Here is an 18,356-nt window from a genome sequence, read left to right as displayed (position 1 = left end):
CTCACAGGACTGCCCCTGGGAGTCGGGCGTACCTAATATATTTCCATAATATTTGCCAGTGTATCATTTAGAGATTCATTTGACGGAAAAGCAAACAAACCCTCCACACTAGCTTAAATACATCTATTTTGATCAAATAAATCATCAGTGTTTATACATTACAACTATTAACCGCTGAGCTATGTGAGGTTTCATGTTAAATTTGTATTCTCATACCAATTTTAACTTCCCCAAATTAGAATTCATGTGTTTTAATATACTTGGCTTCTCCGTGTACAAACTCTTTATTCATTCCCAAATTTTCGGTGGAACCCATCAGGAATTCTATCAGTTTAATTTTCTTCTTTAGTACATTCCTCTGCCACCAACTGGACTATGTAATCTCTAGACTGGCTATACAGCTGTCAACCTAGGCTTTCCTTTCTCTACCACTGAACAGATCTCATTATCTCATATCGTTGAATCTCCAGTTTCTAGGGATCCATATTTTCTTCTTTTTTCCCTTACTTTCTTTTTTTTTTTAATTGTTTAATGTTTATTTCTTTTTGAGAGACAGAGACACAGAGCACGAGTGGGGGAGGGACAGAGAGAGAGAGGGAGACACAGAATCTGAAGCAGGCTCCAGGCTCTGAGCTGTCAGCACAGAGCCCGATGAGAGGCTTGAACCCACACACCACGAGATCATGACCTGAGCCGAGGTCAGACGCTTAACCCCCTGAGCCACGCAGGCGCCCCCTTTTTCACTTACTTTCTTTACAGAGTTTGGCCTTCAGTAATTCCTGGGAAAGCATTAATAGAGTATTTTGAGACCTTGCCTTCCTGAAAATACCTTTATTTTTTTTAGAAATTAAAACAAAATTCTAACATTTGTTTATTTTTGAGACCAAGAGAGACAGAGCATGAACGGGGAAGGGTCAGAGAGAGAGAGGGAGACACAGAATCTGACCAGGCTCTGAGCTGTCCGTACAAAGCCCGACATGGGGCTCGAACTCACGGACCGTGAGATCATGACCTAAGCCAAAGTCGGACGCTTAACCGACTGAGCCACCCAGGCGCCCCTGAAAACACCTTTTTTTTTTTATATCATCCCTGCGTTTAGTTTGACAGGCATCCAGGGCGCTTGGGTGGCTCAGTCGGCTGAGTGTAGGACTTCAACCCAGATCATAATCCCTCGGTTTGTGGGTTGCAGCCCCATGTCAGGCTCTGTGCTGACAGCTCAGAGCCTGGAGCCTGGTTCGAATTCTGTCTCCCTCTCTCTCTGCCCTTCCCCTGCTTGTGCTCTCTCTCTCTCTAAAAAATAAACATTAAAAAAATTTAGTTTGAGGGGCACCTGGGTGGCTCAGTTGGTTAAGCGTCCTACTTCAGCTCAGGCCATGATCTGGCGGTTTGTGAGTCCGAGCCCCGTATTTGGTTCTGTGCTGGCAGCTCAGAGCCTGGAGCCTGCTTTGGATTCTGTGTCTCCCCCTCTTTCTGCCCCTCCCACGCTCATGCTCTGTCTCTCTCTGTCTCTCAATAATAAATAAACGTTAAAAATTTTTTTTTTAATTTAGTTTGACAGGTATCCAATTTGAGTTTGTAAATCATTATCTCAGAAGTTTGACAGCATTGTTCCATCACATCCCAGTTTTCAATGTTGCTCTTTAGAAACCTGAGGCCATTTTGATTTTCCTCCCTTTGGATATGACCAGTTGTTTGCTCTCCAGAATCTTTAGGAAGTTGTTATTTCTCTCCAATACTTTTTTCTCATCCAAGTTTTATTCAAATTCCAGTGAGTTCACATACAGTGCAAGATTAGTTTGAGGTGTAGAAGCTAGTGATTCATCACTCATATATAATACCCAGTGTTCATCACAAGTGCCCTCCTTAATACCCATCCCCCATTTAACCCATCCCCAGTCCACTGCCCCCCCAAGCAAACCATCAATTTGTTCTCTATAGTTACAAGTCTGTTTCTTGCTTTGCCTCTCTTTATTTCCCCCCAATATTCATTTGTTTCTTAAATTCCACATAAGTGAAATACATACAACGGAGTATTACTCAGCCATAAAAAAGAATGAAAGCTTGCCACTTGCAATGCCATGGATGGAACTATAGAATATTAGTCTCTCCAATATTTTAAAATTTAGATATGGGCTTATTTTGATCCTTTTCCCATTAAACAAATAGGCCTCGTTAGTCTGTTAATGGATGTGACAAACCATCTTGTAGAATTTCTTTGATGTTATTCTCCTCTCCACATTTACATTTCTTTCTCCCAGCGCTATTATTCATCCAGTAAAGTTTTGCTGTTTTTCTAATGTTTCCAGTGTTCTTTCCCCTTCTTCCAATTTCCTAGAGGTTGCTTCATATTACCTTCCAACCCCTCTGCCTGAGTACTTTCTTCTGTCATGGTCCTGATTCCCAAAAGCTCATTTTAGTCTTCTATCATTCATTTTAATAGCATCCTATCCTTGCTTCATGCATGCAGTGGAATTTCATATCTCATCAATGATATTACTTACAAATTGCAGGACTTTAGTCTACTTCCTTAATATGCTTTGTTTTTTCCATGTTACTTCCCGCACCCCCCCATCCCTGTGTTTTTCTATCAAGGTAGAATGTTTCTTCAAATGGCTGCTGGCCTTTGGCTGATTCATATTAAAAGATGAGGCCTTTAAAAGCGAATTCAGATCATGTGTGGTAGGGCACAAAGAGTATCCAGTGGGTCTCCTATTAAGGTTATTATATAGGTCCTGCCATGTCATTAGGGTGAAGCCAAGTGTCAATATAAGTGAGCCCATTTTTCTTGGGTTATGCAGTTTCTGCAGAGAATAGAACATATTTTGCTACATTGGAAGGCAATATTCAACAAGAAAATAAATGCATTTAGAAAATTAAATCACGAGACAAATCTCACATTGAAACATAACCGGGATATATTTTAAATGAGGCCACAGTTAGACTCACAGTTGCCAAATATTTTGTACTCAAAAAAATTGTGGAATGAAGGGTAGCTGTTTGTAAATGGACTATTTGGAGATTTTTGTCTTATAACTGACAAAGCCTTTAATTTCATGGCTGATGAGCACATAGGGGCTGGAAGCTGGAAAACAAGCAGAAAGGAATGTACCGATGTTCACCAGCTGCAGGCTTGGGTTGACAAAGCAAGTAATATAGAGTGATAAGAGGGAGGACAGAAAGTAAAAGGAAAGAAACAAGCTCACTAGAAGCAGGACAGTAAAAGTGGCAGTGGTCTCTCGGGAGGCTCTGGGAGAGAGACTGGTGTGGTGAAGGTATTGGACTCTCTGCTTATGTCTTTGCAGGAAGAGCACTATGGAGACACTGGCCCAACCCATGGGTCCCAAACACAAAATATCAAGGAAGGTAAACAGGAATGCACAGAGTGAGCTTACGAATGAATTGGACCCTTTGACAGAACACAATCCAAAATCCCTTTTTGTAATGTTTCTAGTACTCCCTGGGTGAGTCACTTTCACTGGCACGACAATATTTATCAGGAGATGAAGAATCCAACAGAGGCAACAGGAGGGTTGAACAAACTTAGGAGCTCTCAGTTTGAGTTCTGCCCACCTGGGATTGTTAAGACTAATAGTAATAGCCTGGAAGCCACTCAAAAGGCAGGTGGTGCAGAGAGAAACCCCTCAGGCCACCCTGTGAGTATAAAACACAATCTTACACATAGCTTCTCCCAGGAAATTGTCCAAACAAAAAGCAGCCAGTGTCTGAGGGATTCCCCTAGAGAAAAGGATCAGAAAGTTGGCTAAGGCCAAATGGTTGAGAATTAGGTCTGTACGTCTCTGAGCGTGTTTAGTGAACAAAGTCAACACATAGAAATAAAGGAGTAAGGAATTCCCTAGCCCAGTTCCAGTCTGGAAGAGAAAGAGAATCCCCACTACAAACTCACAAGAAGCCATAATAATGTCAATGCCCAGAAGGAGCTTGTTTTATTCAAAGCCAGATGATCTAGAGAGAAATAATATGTGCATTATTTTCTTTAGCATGGCAAATTCATTATTAACAAATTTCACCTTTACTCCTCTTTGCAAAATCCTACTTCATATTATTGGATGTACAAATATTGAGTCGAACTACTCTGAAAGAGGAATCTAGTTCTCTTCCAAGAGTATACGATTTGCTAGCATTTCATTTAGGGTATGTGGATGCACATTTATGAATGACAGTTTTCTAAACATAGGCTACCCAAGGGTAGGAAACGGTAAGTTTATGGTCCCAATATTTCACTTCCTTTTCCCACCCTGTAGTTTAAATATTTTAGATTCTCTGCCAACTTTTACATGATCTGAAAGTTTTTGTTTCTTTTTAAAAATTAGAAAATGCTGGGGCACCTGGGTGCTCAGTCGGTGAAGCATCCGACTTTGGCTCAGGTCATGATCTCACAGTCCGTGAGTTCGAGCCCTGCATCAGCTCTGTGTTGACAGCTCAGAGCCTGTAGCCTGCTTCAGATTCTGTGCCTCCCTCTCTCTGACCCTCCCCCGTTCATGCTCTGTCTCTCTCTGTCTCAAAAATAAATAAACATTAAAAAAAATTTTTTTAATTAGAAAATTCTATGGTGTGACCACTGTTCTCCCATAATAAATGGTTTATGGAGCCAGGTAATGTCAACTCCATTGACTAGGGCAGGCACCCCCTAATTCATAACAGCCTTCGTGAAACCAGGTTTATCCGTTCATGTTAATGGCTCAACCCTGTAAGGTTTAAACTGACAGTTGTCTCTTTATACATAAAAAGCTTTGGGAAATATAAGGACACAGATGGATTTTAACAGATTTCTCTGTGAGAATGCCACTCAGTTCACAAAAATAGGTAAAATATAGAGGATATGAATAACGTCGTCAGGCTGCCTGATTTAACAGATTTTATGGAATAATTTTAAACTGAAAAAAAAACATTTTAAAATTAAACTATGCATTCTCCTAATTTTACTGAAGACATTAGAAGGAAGACAGCACTAAAGATAATGTAATGAACAGAAATAAAAATAACTATAATTGACAAAAATATAAAAGATATATAAATGAGTCTAACATTGGTAAATATGGCCAAGACAAAAGGGAAAAAACTAACAACTTTATAATGGTAGAAGAATATTACAGTAGATATAGATAGGCTTTAAACATCATAAGAGAATATTACATGCACAAGCTTTAGAAACATTTTTGTTGATGGATGCAGAAGAAGGAAATAATTTTGGAGAGCTTTGATATTCTGCACTTGCTTCTCCCTTATATCATAGAGGATATTTCTTGATCCCTATCCGTAGCACTAGATAGCCATATCTCAGGTGGCATGACATTGGAGGGGGTTATCCAGGAAGATTAAAAGTCTTGCTGAATTGAGAAAATGATGACATCAGATGTAGGATAATCAGCTCTCCCCAGACGCTCTCTTCTTTCTCCACCAAGACCCAGAAAGGCAGATTATGGAAGAAATCTCCCCAATAAAGTTCTGCTCTCTTATTAGTGTTGAAAGTGGAGTCCCTGGCCAGAGAAGTTTTCTAGAGGAGTTGTAAACAGCACTGCAGCTGGTCTTAAGGGTTAACTGCCTTCAAGTTAACACACAGCTTATTTGCTGACCTAAGTCCTTTGATCCACAGCAGACAGATAACTGGCCTTGAGGAGAGAAGGACCAGAATTTTCCTGTGCTACAGAGGTCAGCAAATCTGTTTGAAGCCACCTCAATTTATAATTAGCCTAGCAATTTTTTTTTTCTTTTAGTAAAATGCTCTTCTTTTTTTTAGGTCACACAAATGATTTTCCTGACTTCCCTTTGTGTAGCTGTGGATCTTGCCCTCCTTTGCAGAAAGAACAGAGTCCTGCACATCACAGAACAGAAACTGGAGCCCCTCGTACAACCCATGAGCACAGAGGTGATATTTGTCGCTGGCACCAATGACTCCACATGTAATCAAGAAATGTTACAGGGGTGCCTGGCTGGCACAGTCAGTGGAGTATGCGACTCTTGATCTCAGGGTTGTGAGTTTGAGCCCCATGTTGGATGTAGAGGTTACTTTAAAATAAAATAGAAAGAAGAAAGAAAGAAAGAAAGAAAGAAAGAAAGAAAGAAAGAAAGAAAGAAAGAAAGAAAGAAAAGTTACAGACTATTTCACTGCCTTTACTCATCCCTAAACCTCTTTAAAATACACTGGGCCAGGGGCGCCTGGGTGGCTCAGTTGGTTGAGCATTGACTTCAACTCAGGTCATGATCTCATGTTTGAAGAGTTCGAGCCCTGCATCGGGCTGTGTGCTGACAGCTCAGAGCCTGGAGCCTGCTTTGGATTCTGTGTCTCCCTCTCTCTCTTCCCCTCCCCCACTCATGTTCTGTCTCTCTCTGTCTCAAAAATAAAATAAACATTTAAAAAATTTAAAAAAACAAAACAAAACAAAGCCCTGGGCCAAGCAGAAATCTTGGACAAGTGCTCAGCTTCTCCCCAGATGTACGGCCTCCTGAATAAAGCTGAGATTCCTTTCTGATCTAAACCGTCTCTTGAGTATTGGCCTTTCAAGCAACTGGGCAACCGAACTTGGGGTTCAGTGCAGGGTTTTTAAAAAAATTTTTTTAATGTTTATTTATTTTTGAGAGAGAGAGAAAGACAGAGTGTGAGCAGGGGGAGGGGGAGAGAGAGCGAGAGAGGAAGACACAGAATCGGAAGCAGGGTCCAGGCTCCAAGCTGTCAGCACAGAGCCCGATTCGGGGCTCTAACCCATGAACTGCGAGATTGTGACCTGAGCTGAAGTTAGAGGTTCAACTGACTGAGCCACCCAGGCGCCCCTGGGGTTCAGTGCAGGATTAGTGGTTCCGTGGAACCTGGGGCTTTCTGACCTACAGCTCTTCCCCTCTCCTCTCCTTACACTGAGCAAGGGCACCAAGAGCCTTGTGACTTTTCCACAAGAGAGAGATTACCAGGCAGGGATGGAAAATGCATGCTCCCAGACTCAAAAGAGAGTTAAGAGAGGGAAGGACATTTCTCTAATAATAAGATTTCATATATTTTTGAGTTTTCAGACCATGTTAATGCTCTACATTTTCCAAAAATAAAATATGAAACCACCAAGGACAGGTGCCTGGGTGGCTCAGTCAGTTAAACGCCCGACTTCAGCTCAGGTCATGATCTCGCAGTCCGTGAGGTCAAGCCCCGCGACCAGCTCTGTGCTGACAGCTCAGAGCCTGGAGCCTGCTTCAGGTTCTGTGTCGCCCTCTCTCTCTGTCCCTCACCTGCTCGCTCTCTCTCTCTCTCTCTCAATAACAAATAAACATTAAAAAAAAAAAAAACACCCAGAAAAGAAAAAAGAACACGGACATCCAAATATTTAGGATCCAGGCTTCCTTTGTCAAAAAAGAGTACTATATATAAGGGCAACAAAGGACTGCTAGCTATTTTCCCTTTAATGAGTCAGTCGTTAAAGGGAAAATAGCAGGAAGTCATATACGCAGACAGAAAAGGCAGACCTAAAGCCCTTCTTTAGGCAGTGGCCTCTAGCCGGGTGGGGAGAAGCCAGGTGGAAGCCTTCACGTGGCTCCTGCAGGTACCAACAACTAATGTTAAAAATAACCCTATATTCCATGGGCTCTTTGCTGGGCCCTGCCCTTGTATGGCACATTTTCCTGATGGCATGTTTCATTTTCCCATGTCACACCAAGGGCAGGGTAGGGTCAGACCTAGGGATAGTTCCCTGAATTAGAGCCCCAAACTCAGGATTTCCTGTCTTAATGCCATGGCCCATTTATGACACTGGCTCAGCACTGGGGATGTGGTCAATGAGTGGCTTTATGTCCATTATTGATTCTGGGAAATAAATTCAGGAATATCTCTCTCCTTAAGAGAGTTAGAGTCAACAATTACATTTCTCTCCTTTGGTCTAAGAAGAACCTGAGAAGAATATGATTTATGCCTTTTCCTCACACTGCCCAAAGGGATGGCTTTCTTCTGAAGCCAGTTTTGACCACTGACAAAACAAGAAAAAAATGTCATGCTTAAAGCCAGACACGTATCTTATTTATTCATCATAATATTCCTACAGTGGAGAGTCTGTGGTCCCCAACTTTAAAGAGAGGGTTTAAAAGGTTGGAAGAGAAAGGAGGAGATTTCTGGCAAGTCTGATAGTGAGACAGGATGGACAGGAGGTTTCAGGAAGCCAAGAACAAAAAGGAAATCAAGGGAAAGAGGATAACTCCAAATAAAGTATAAACACGAGATATATTAGTGCCCTCCTGAAGGTACTGTATTTCTCTCTAATCCTCAGATTTAATATCGCACGCATCGCTTCCCAGGTAAGAAGTATATTAGGATTCTAAGATAAAGCTCTAACACTGAAAGTGACTTTTTCTGATATTTTCTAAAAGGAGGAAAAAGAAAAAAAACTCACCAAGCAGATCTCTGCTACCTGGATAGTGAGTCTGTCACTGCCGAGGTTTATGCCTGAGAGTGTGAGAAAGCACCTGACTCCAAGTTATAGATAAGGGACACCATGATCTCATTTCCCACCAGTGCAGCAATTATAATGTCACCAGTAGCAATGACAGTGTCTACAAGGGGAATTGATAATATCCCGGAGAAACTGTTGGCCCAAGATAAATAAATAACATGAGCAACACTTAGTGAGAAAAACCCAGAGAGACCAACATAACTTGCAGAGAAACTTTTCTGTGATATGTGGAAACAGACATGTCTTGAGAATGGTACAGAGGTCCCTTGTGTGGATGAGTGCAAACTCCCATGTCCCCACGGTGACATTTTCATCTACCAGTGTCTCCTTGTCTGACTCCACAAACTTGACCTTTCAGCAGCCAACGATTCCTTTTGCCTGTTAACTCTAGGGGGGCCTCTTGTCATCCCACTGCTGAACAAGTGATTGCTTTTATTTATTTATTTTTTAAAGCTTGTTTATTTATTTGGGGAGAAAGAGAGAGGGAGCAGGGGAGCAGCAGAGAGAGAGGGAGAAGAAACCCAAGCAGTTTCCATACTGTCAGCGCAGAGCCTGACTCGGGGCTCGATCCCACAAACCATGAGTTCATGACCTGAGCTGAAGTCAAGAGTCAGAGGCTTAACCGACTGAGCCAACCAGGTGTCCCCAAATAAATTAATAAACTTTGAAAAAAGTAAAAGTCAGCTCTTGAGGTAAATGCCTGACGTCTAAGTGATACACTGAATTTGGACCAATAGATTCCATGATCTGCCAGGCATTTGTCTCTCTACTGAGTCCAGCGTTGCCACACTTCTCCTGGAAAGGGCCAGATGCTAAGAATTTTAGACGGGGTCTCTGTTGCAACTACTCAACTCTGCCATAGCAGTGGGACAGCAGCCATGGACAATATGTAAGCAATCCAGTGTAGCCGTGTTCCAATAAAACTTTATTTATGGGCGGTAAAATCTGAACCTTATAACTTTCAACTGTCCATAACTATTGTTCATCTTTCTTTTTCCAACCGCTTAAAAATGGAATAACCTCTCCCTCTCTCTCTGCCCCTCCCCCGTTCATGCTCTGTCTCTCTCTGTCCCAAAAATAAATAAAAAACGTTGAAAAAAAAATTAAAAAAAAAATAGAATAACCATGATTCTTAGCTCACTAGCCGTGCAAAACAGGTGGTGGGTCAGATTTGGCCTGGGGTCAGAGTTTTTTTGATGCCCGCTATTGATGAATAATCAAAGAGTCAAAATTCTTGCCCTAATGGTCATTTTATTTGACTAGATGGCAGAGAAATAGAATAGTTGCAATATCATAAACATAAAATTACCCATGTAATAAGTACTTACAAGAACAAAAAGAGGAGATTTTTTTGAGAACCAGTGGTGGGTGATCATGACGTGACTTGGGGTAGAAGAAGGCCAGTAAGAGAAATCTTTCTTTCTGCAGTAATTAAGCTGCAGTTCAAAAGAGGATGCGTGTCGCAGGCAAAGACAGGGAGAAGAGAATTCCTGCCGTTACAAAAGCCTCAAGAGGGGAAAGCGCTTGGAGGCTTTGAAAGGAACTGAAAGCTCAGAGCAGGAGTATCACTGCCTGGTGTTCACCTCCTCTCCCCTTCACTGAAAGCTTAGTTCTGATTTAAATGTTATTTGGCTGAATGCCCTCTCCTTAGAGTTCCCTTAGACAGTTTAGACGGTTGGCATAACTGCTGAGTTCCTCCAGGTCTGAGACGTCTTTCTCTGTTCCTCGGATGTGAAGATTTTTCCCAGTGTGGCTGTCACTGGTGGTGTCCCACCCAACAGCCATCTTCTTTGATGGAAAGAATCACAGGTATCTTTTTTTTTTTTAATTTTTATTTAATTCCAGCCAGTTAACATACAGTGTTATATTAGTTTCAGGTATACAATATAATCATTCGAAATTTTCCATACCACACTCGGTACCCATCACAAGTGCGCTCCCTAATCCCTATCACCTATTGAACCCATCCCTCCACCCCTCCTCTCTGGCAACCATCAGTTTGTAAGTTTGTACTCCGTAGTTAAGACTCTGACGTAGAGGAATCTTCTTCTACTCATTCCTTCTCTACAGAACTGACCAAATTAACATTTTTAGATCTTCTATCAGATTTTTCTGTACACTGAATATATGTATAAAGATCACCTATTTTATATAGAAATGGGATCATGCTGTTCTCTTTGCCCTCTTTGCTTGAACACAACTCCTCTATTTTAGGTCAGTATTATAGAGCTCTAACTCATTCTTTTCATTGCTGAATTATTGTCTAAGCCAGCTCTGCCCATCATAACTCTCTGTGACTTTGGGAATGTTTTATTTACATCTATATTGTCCAATGCGGTCGCCACTGGTTACATTCGCTAAGGAGCTTTTCAGCTGTAACTAGCGTGACGAAGGAACTGAATATTAAAGTTCATTTGATTTTAACAACTTTAAATTTAAATAGCCACAAATAGCTACCATATTGGTCAGCATAGATTAACAGTTCCTCAGGAAGTGAACATTGAGATTGATTTGAGCTCTTCAGTATTACAAACATGGCTTTAGTAAACATTACTGTGGCCACATCTTTTCCCTTCAAGTCAGAAGTTTTGTGGGGTATGTTCCTATATATAAAAACACTGGCTGTTAGGGGGTTGCCTTCAGACATCGGGATAGCTACTACTCAATTTAATTTTAGAAAGGCTGTAGTCATTCCCAACAGCGACCTACAAGAGTTCTCATTTCCCCACATTCTGAAAAATATTGTATGCTATCTACATTTGTTTTTGAAATTTGATAATTGAAAACGTGGTATGACATTTGTTTCTGTTATCATTTTATCGCTTCAGCCCCGAATGCACGCTTCAATATACGCTCTGGGATAAACAAAGGGATTGTCCTAAGTATTTCTCCTTCAAAGTGAGCGCAATAGCACGCTCTACCAGAAGAGGGCGCCGGAAGGACACTTAGGAGCAAGAGATCAGACTTTGGAGAGCTCCCCCATCCCCAATCAACAAAAACAATGAATCAAGCCTAATTTGTAGTGACTGTCAATTCCCATAGTGTAAACAGTCCCATCATGGCCAATTTCTAGCCACCAAAGTGGTATCGCCGAAGGTGGAGCTGGGAAGGGATACGCAGTAGTACATCGTGATAAAGTATTTTCACCATACACACACTAAAGACATAATCTCAAGAGCACAGATAATAAAATAATTAGAAAGTGATGCGTTTGACTATTTGTTAGCGTAGTTTCTAGTGTATTTATTATACGTTTACATAATTTTAAAATAATGGCTGTGTTCAAAACAAGTGTCAAGTGTTCTGAGAATCTGCCAGTAAGAACTGGCTCCCACACACCGCTGCATCCGTCTACCGCCACTCAATCCTCTGACGCACCAGGCACACATACGTGTACACACACACACACGCCACCTGACATGTTCCGAGCCCTGCTCCAAGGGCTGGAACCCTTCACTGGCCACCATACACAATACTCCGCCTTACCGACCGCGGAACTCAGGGGCCCACTAGCCCTGGACGTGCGCCAAACTACCCCACGCTGACAGTTTTCCCTGTGCAAGGCTGGCTCGAGCTTACACCTGCGCACTGAGAGACTGACTACAACTACCAGAAACCCCCGAGGCGGGGCGGTCCAATGGCCCTTGGCTTTCCTAGTCTCCTGCTTTTCCTGCACTGGATTACATTTCCCATAGGCCACCGGGCCCGAATGATGGAGGGTCTCCGAGGTCCCCTAGAGCATCCGCGGGCTCTAGGGTTCCGCGTGTGAGCAAGTCTTTGAAAAGGAAAAATCAACACAGGTAGAGAGTACGTAACACAGAGTAGGTAAAGCCCTCTGACCCCAGCCGACGGTGGGGTTAGGAGGTGGAAGGCGTGAGCAGCTGAGGGAGGTGATGGTGTGACAGACTTGAGGGAGAAGGTGGGCAAAATAGGGTCAGGTGTCTCCCTGGCTCACGTGATGTAGGGACAGGCGTGGGACAGAGCCCGAGTGTGTTTTCATGATGGTGAGGCACACACATGATGGAGGGTTTGGATGTGAACATTGGGCGCGTGATAGAGTCAAGAGTGTGTCACACTGTGGGAAAGGTGATGTTGTATTTGCATGACTGGGCACACGAGAGGGCAGGGATGTCCTATGACAGGTGGAATGTGGTGTGTGTGTGTGTGTGTGTGTGTGTGTGTGTGTGTGTGTTCAAATCATTTAGCTTGTTAAAAATAACCTGCAGGGGGAAACAGTAATAAAAATAACCCTCAGAGAGGGAAGGGAAACCCCTTGCCTACTCCAGGATTTTTATTTAGGAGTGAAGCAAAATGACATCTTCCATTTGCTTTTAGTGGTTGGACAACAATAGATAGATAGACAGATAGATAGAGATAGAAAAAACAACCACAAGTTATTTGCCTCTATCTATCCATACCTTTGCTTACTGCCCTTCCACACAGATTCTCTGCTAGCCTTGTGACTTGCTCTGGCCAATGAGACAAGTTAGCAAACATAACTTGAGGAGAGGCATAAAAAGTACTTGTTGATTGGAAGTACTTGTTGATTGCCCTTTCTTGCTGCCCTTTAGAACCTTGCCACTCCTATATGAAAAAAGTCCAGTCTAGCCTGTTGGAGGATGAGAGGCCATGTGGAGGAGAACTGAGGCTTGGATGACAGCCAGCCAACCATCAGTCTTGTGAATAGGATCATCTGAGATCATGCAGCCACCATCCAATCCACCAGCTGACCATTGACACATGATAGGTCTTAACAGTGATGGGTCAAGTCAATCCTTACCAGAAGATAAAATGCTTGTTGTTTTAAGCCAGTAGGTTTTCTTTGCAATTTCTTATGCATCAGAAGATAACTCGTGCAGAAATACAGATAGAATAAACAAGTATGACAGCTGTTAATAATTTTGATCTAGATTGTAGGAATTTAAATGATCACTGAACCAATATTTCAACACCTTTGCACCTTTAAATTTTTCCACAATACAGTTTAAGAAAATGGCCTTTATTTTCATGATATCATGATTCTCTACCATTCCATATTATCCTTCGTTTCAAAGCTAATCTCTGAAGCATTGCTTGTACTATGTTAATTCAAAATATTCACTTCTTGATTTTATTTACAGCTTTGTTAAGCAAAAAGGAGAATACTTAATAAATCTTATTACCATATTTTAGACCAGTGTCAGAACTATACAAATGCTGCCAAAGAAAGGGGTTTGATCATGCCTTCGGGTCTAATAGCCTTTTATGTGTTTGTTGTGACTTTTCCTGTTAAAATTCTGGTATCTTTCTTCTTGGACCAGTTTCTAGGTCCACAATCTTATCCTGTATTTGTCCACTAAGGGTCTGGGAATCTTGGAATTGTATTTAAGATTTCCTCCATGCCACTAAGATCATTCCTAATTAATGAAAAATCCATTATTTGCAATTTCCAAAGCACCCTCGTATTTTTTTCCTCAGATCATCAAATGCAAAAAGGAAAAAGGAGAAACCACCAAACTTTGTTTTAATTACCAGCTATCTTGAAAGTGCTAAAACTCAATAAGACTCCCTATTCAGGTGCCTGGGTGGCTCAATTGGGTGAGGATCCGACTCTTGATGTCAGCTCGGGTCATGATCTCACAGTTTGTGGGATCAAGCCCCCTGTCTGGCTCCATTTTGAGCATGGAGCTTGCTTGGGATTCTCTCTCTCCCCCTCTCTCTGCCTCTCCACTGCTCGCTCTCTCTCTCTCTCAAAATAAATAAATATTAAAAAATAAAAAAGACTCAGTCTACCCCCATGGCTATCCCACTATTTTTTCATGTGTTTATCCAACAAATTGGTTCTTTTCCCTCCTATTGTCTAACATGTTAACACAACCAGAAGAACTCTAAGTAGTCATGTACAACTTTACCCAATATCAAACTTAATGATTTAAAAGATATCATCAGGAACAAGATACTGATGAAGCATTTCTAGAGTAGACTCCCAGACAGATGTGCAAGGAAACTGACTCTGGTCAGAGGATTTGAGAGGTATCTCATGGCTTCTTGACCTCCTTGTCTCTCCCCCATACACCCAGGCCCCCAGGATGTGGAGTTAACCCTGATGAGCAGTTAGGCCCTGAGAAATTCAGTTAGATCCCTGCCTAGATGCTGGCCTTGAATCCTGGAGGCTACATGGTTGGACAGAGGGCCCACTGCCCATGACCTTGATGTTTTGCTGTTGTGAAGGTGATAAATTGAAGGGTTTAGGGGGATGATATAGACTCTGAGAAGTGTGAACAGAGGTGATATTCAAACTATACAGCAACATCAGGAACAGACAAGAATGCATACTCTATTCAATCTCATACTGTGCAATAATACAAGAAAAAGAAAAAGCACAAAGATTGGAAAAGAAGTAAAGCTGTATTTACAGATGACACAACTGTACATAGAAAAGCCAAAGGAATCTACAATTAGAACTAATAAGTAAATTTAGAAATGTTGGGAGATATGAGGTCAATGTTTACACATCAATTACATTTCTATAAACTAGAAAACAATTATAAAATGAAATTTTAAAGTAATACCATTTAAAATAGTATTAAAAAGGAATGGGTTTGGAGCACCTGGCTGGCTCAGCCAGTAGAACATGCAACTTTTGATCTAGGGGTTGTGAGTTCAAACCCCCATTAGATGTAGATATTACTTAAAAAAATTTTTTTTTTAATTTAACAAAAAGGTGGGGCGAGGGGGGGAGGTTCAAGATGGTGGCATAGGAAGACCTGAACCCACCTCCTCTCCTGGACACAACAAATTTACTGATTCATATGGAAAAATTTTCCTCTGAAAAGAACCTGAGAAATAGGTAAATAGTGCTTCCACAACAAAAGATAAAGAGACTTTCAAGAAAGGTAAGAGAGGCAGAGACACAGCCTAACCCAGGACTCCCCACCCAAGACACAGTGACCCCACAAGCAGGAGGGATCCCAAAAATATGGAACATTCCCTCAAGGAGTGAAGGAGGGAATGTTCTACACCAGGAACCTTACTGGGTTCCAGTAATTTCCTGGTTCTGGGAGCCAGTACCAGAAAAACAATCCCCCAAAACATCTGGCTTTGAATACCAGTGGGGATTAAGACCAAGAGAATCACTGAACTATAGGGAATAGAGATCTTGCTCTTAAAGGCCTTGCACGCAAACCTACTCGCCATGAGATCCAGCACAAAAGCAACACATTGAAAAGTGCCTAGATTTGGGTGGGGGGTGGGCTACATGGGTGATAGATATTAAGGAGGGCGCTTATTATGATGAGCACTGGGTATTGTGTGTAGTTGATGAATCACTGAATTTTACTTCTGAAGCCACTATTACTACTTATTAAGTACGTTAACTAGAATTTAAATAAAAATTTGGAAGAACAAATAATAAAAAAAAATTTTTTTTAATTTTAAAAAACCTGAAAGGTGCCCAGATCATAAATGAGGGAAACCCATTTACTAACTTCCAAGTGGTGACTGGAGAGGCAGGAACCTGCAGGGACTTTACTGGGGGCAGAAGCACTGGAAGACACCGTTTTTGCAATCTCATCCTAATTTGGTGACAGAACCAACAGGCAAGATTTTTGGTGCCCTCCCTCTAGCCAGCTAGCACTGGAGGAGGAATTGGAGCACCTTTTTACTGATTTCCCTTCAGTAAGAAGAGCTAGTTGTCAACTTATTTATTCCTGTCTTTCTCAACTGTGATTTTTGTTTTTTCCACCCCACAGTAACCTGGCTGGATGAGCACCCCATAGTCTACACCTCCTACATAGCATATAAGCCACAGATGGGCCAAGTTCCATGCATCTGTCCTCCCTTTGCAGAGACCAAGCCATAACCAGGACAGGCAAGTGGCTCAAGCCCCACATTCCCTGCCCAGGAGCCAAGCTGCAACCAGGCCAACTAGTTCCCCGAGGCCCACCCTCCCCATGCAGGAGCTGCAACCCTATCATGGCCAGGAAATACACAGCCCACATGAGAGATGGCTAGAGTGCCTGGCTCCAATGACCAAGGGAGACTGTGCTTTGGGGCCACACAAAACAGCTCCTACACAAGACTATTCCTCTAAGAATAAGGGAGGTAACTCCTTCACTCATACATATGGACAAACACAGAGAGACAGGCAAAAGGAGAAGGCAGAGTGATATGTCCCAAACCAAATTAAAAAGGAAATCCCCATAAAAAGAACTTAATGCAATGGAGATTGTCGCAGACTATGAATCTGAGGTTCTGTATTGTCCAACAGGAGAGCAAACACAGAACGGAATATGAGAGAGGCTAATGTTTGGGAGGACAAGAGCCCCAAACAGGGCTTTAGTCTCCGTATTTATTGAGCTCTCAAGATCTTGCAGATATGGTGAATGTGAAGAAAACAATCAGATAGCAATCATTAACTCACGTGAGTAAGAAGCAAAGGGTCTGGGGGCAAGTGGTGTTTGTGATCAGGTACATTGGCAACAAATGGAGAGTAATTTCCGGCAGGTGATATAACAAGTTACTTGTGATCCTATTCCAATATCTCGGTAGCTAACCTTGGGTGCTTTTGCCCCATGGTGGCAGCTTTCCTCCCTAAGCTTTTTTCTAACTCATTTATGTAGATAAAACCTATTTCCTCACAGGATATAACCTACCTACCTGATAAAGAGTTCAAAGTAATGGTCATAAATATGCTTACTTATCTTGGGAAAGGAATGGATGAATACAGCAAGAACCTCAACAAAGAGAGTCTCCGTCTCTCTCTCAAAAGTGAATAAACACATTTTTTTTTAATTTAAAAAAACTATAAGAAAGTGCCAAACAGACGTTATAACTGAACTGAAAAATACACAGGGGGTTTCAACAGCAGAACAGATGAAATAGAAGCGCAAATCAGCAATCTGGAAGACAAAGCAATTGAAAACACCCAACCAGAACGGCAAAGTAAAAAAAAAGAAGTAAAAGAAGTGAGAATACCTTAAGGACTTCAGGGATAATATCAAGCAGACGAACATTCACATTATAGGGGTCTCAGAAGCGCAGAAGGAGAAGAGAGAGAGAAAGAACGAGAAAACTTATTTGAAGAATTAACAGCTGAAAACTTCCCTAATTAGGGGGAGGACGTAGACATCCAGATCTAGGAGGCCCAGAGAGTTCTGAAAAAGATGAACCCAAAGAGAAACACATTGAGACACATTATAGTTACAATGGTAAAAGTTAAGGATAAAGAATGAATCTTAAAAGCAGTAGGAGGAAAAGCAACATACCATGTATAAACTCCATAAGGCTATCAGCAGATTTTTCAGCAAATGCTTTGTAGGCCAGAAGAGAGTGGCATGACATATTCAAAGTGTTGAAAGAAAAAAATTGCCAACTAAGAATTCTTTATTCAGCAAGGCTATATAACATTGAAGAGTAGATTAGAAGTCTTCCAGACAAACAAAAGCTAAAACAGTTCATTATTACTAAATTTGCCTTACGAGAAATGTTAAAGGGACTTCCCTAAACTAAAGAAAAGGCACAATTAATGATAAAACATACTAAAGTAAAAATCTCACTGGAACAGGTAAATAAATAATAAAGGTAGTGCATAAAATACTTACAAAGCAAGTATGAAAGGTGAAAGACAAAAGTGGCACAATTAATTTAAAGTACAATAATTAGTGAAGGGATACATAAAATAAAAAGATGCAGAATGTGTCATCAAAAACATAAAATGTTGAGAGTGTGAAGTAAAAATACAAAGCTTTGAAATGTATTCAAAATTATGTTACCATCAACTTAAAAGAGACTGCTCCGTACATAAGATATTATATGTGGACCTCATGGTAACCACAAAGAAAAAACATAGTAAATACACAAAAGAAAAAGAGAAAGGAATCTAAATATAACACTAATGAAACCAGTCAAACCAAAAGAACATAGAGAGAAAGA

The 18,356-nt window shown here is 41.4% G+C and overlaps 1 protein-coding gene across 1 annotated transcript; it reads right to left on the bottom strand.

Moving 5' to 3' along the window:
- Positions 1 to 3,008: 3,008 nt before the first annotated feature.
- LOC109257968 (vomeronasal type-1 receptor 1-like) lies at positions 3,009 to 3,914 on the bottom strand. The gene is given in 1 exon segment (XM_019434452.1): positions 3,009 to 3,914. A coding segment is annotated over 1 exon segment (906 nt).
- Positions 3,915 to 18,356: the final 14,442 nt, after the last annotated feature.

The sequence above is a fragment of the Panthera pardus genome, unplaced genomic scaffold, assembly GCF_024362965.1.
Source record: "Panthera pardus isolate Hobbes unplaced genomic scaffold, ASM2436296v1 HiC_scaffold_18, whole genome shotgun sequence".
In the NCBI taxonomy this organism is placed as follows: domain Eukaryota; kingdom Metazoa; phylum Chordata; class Mammalia; order Carnivora; family Felidae; genus Panthera; species Panthera pardus.
The sequence above is the reverse complement of the archived record's forward strand: the minus strand, read 5'-3'. Positions and strand labels throughout refer to the sequence as shown.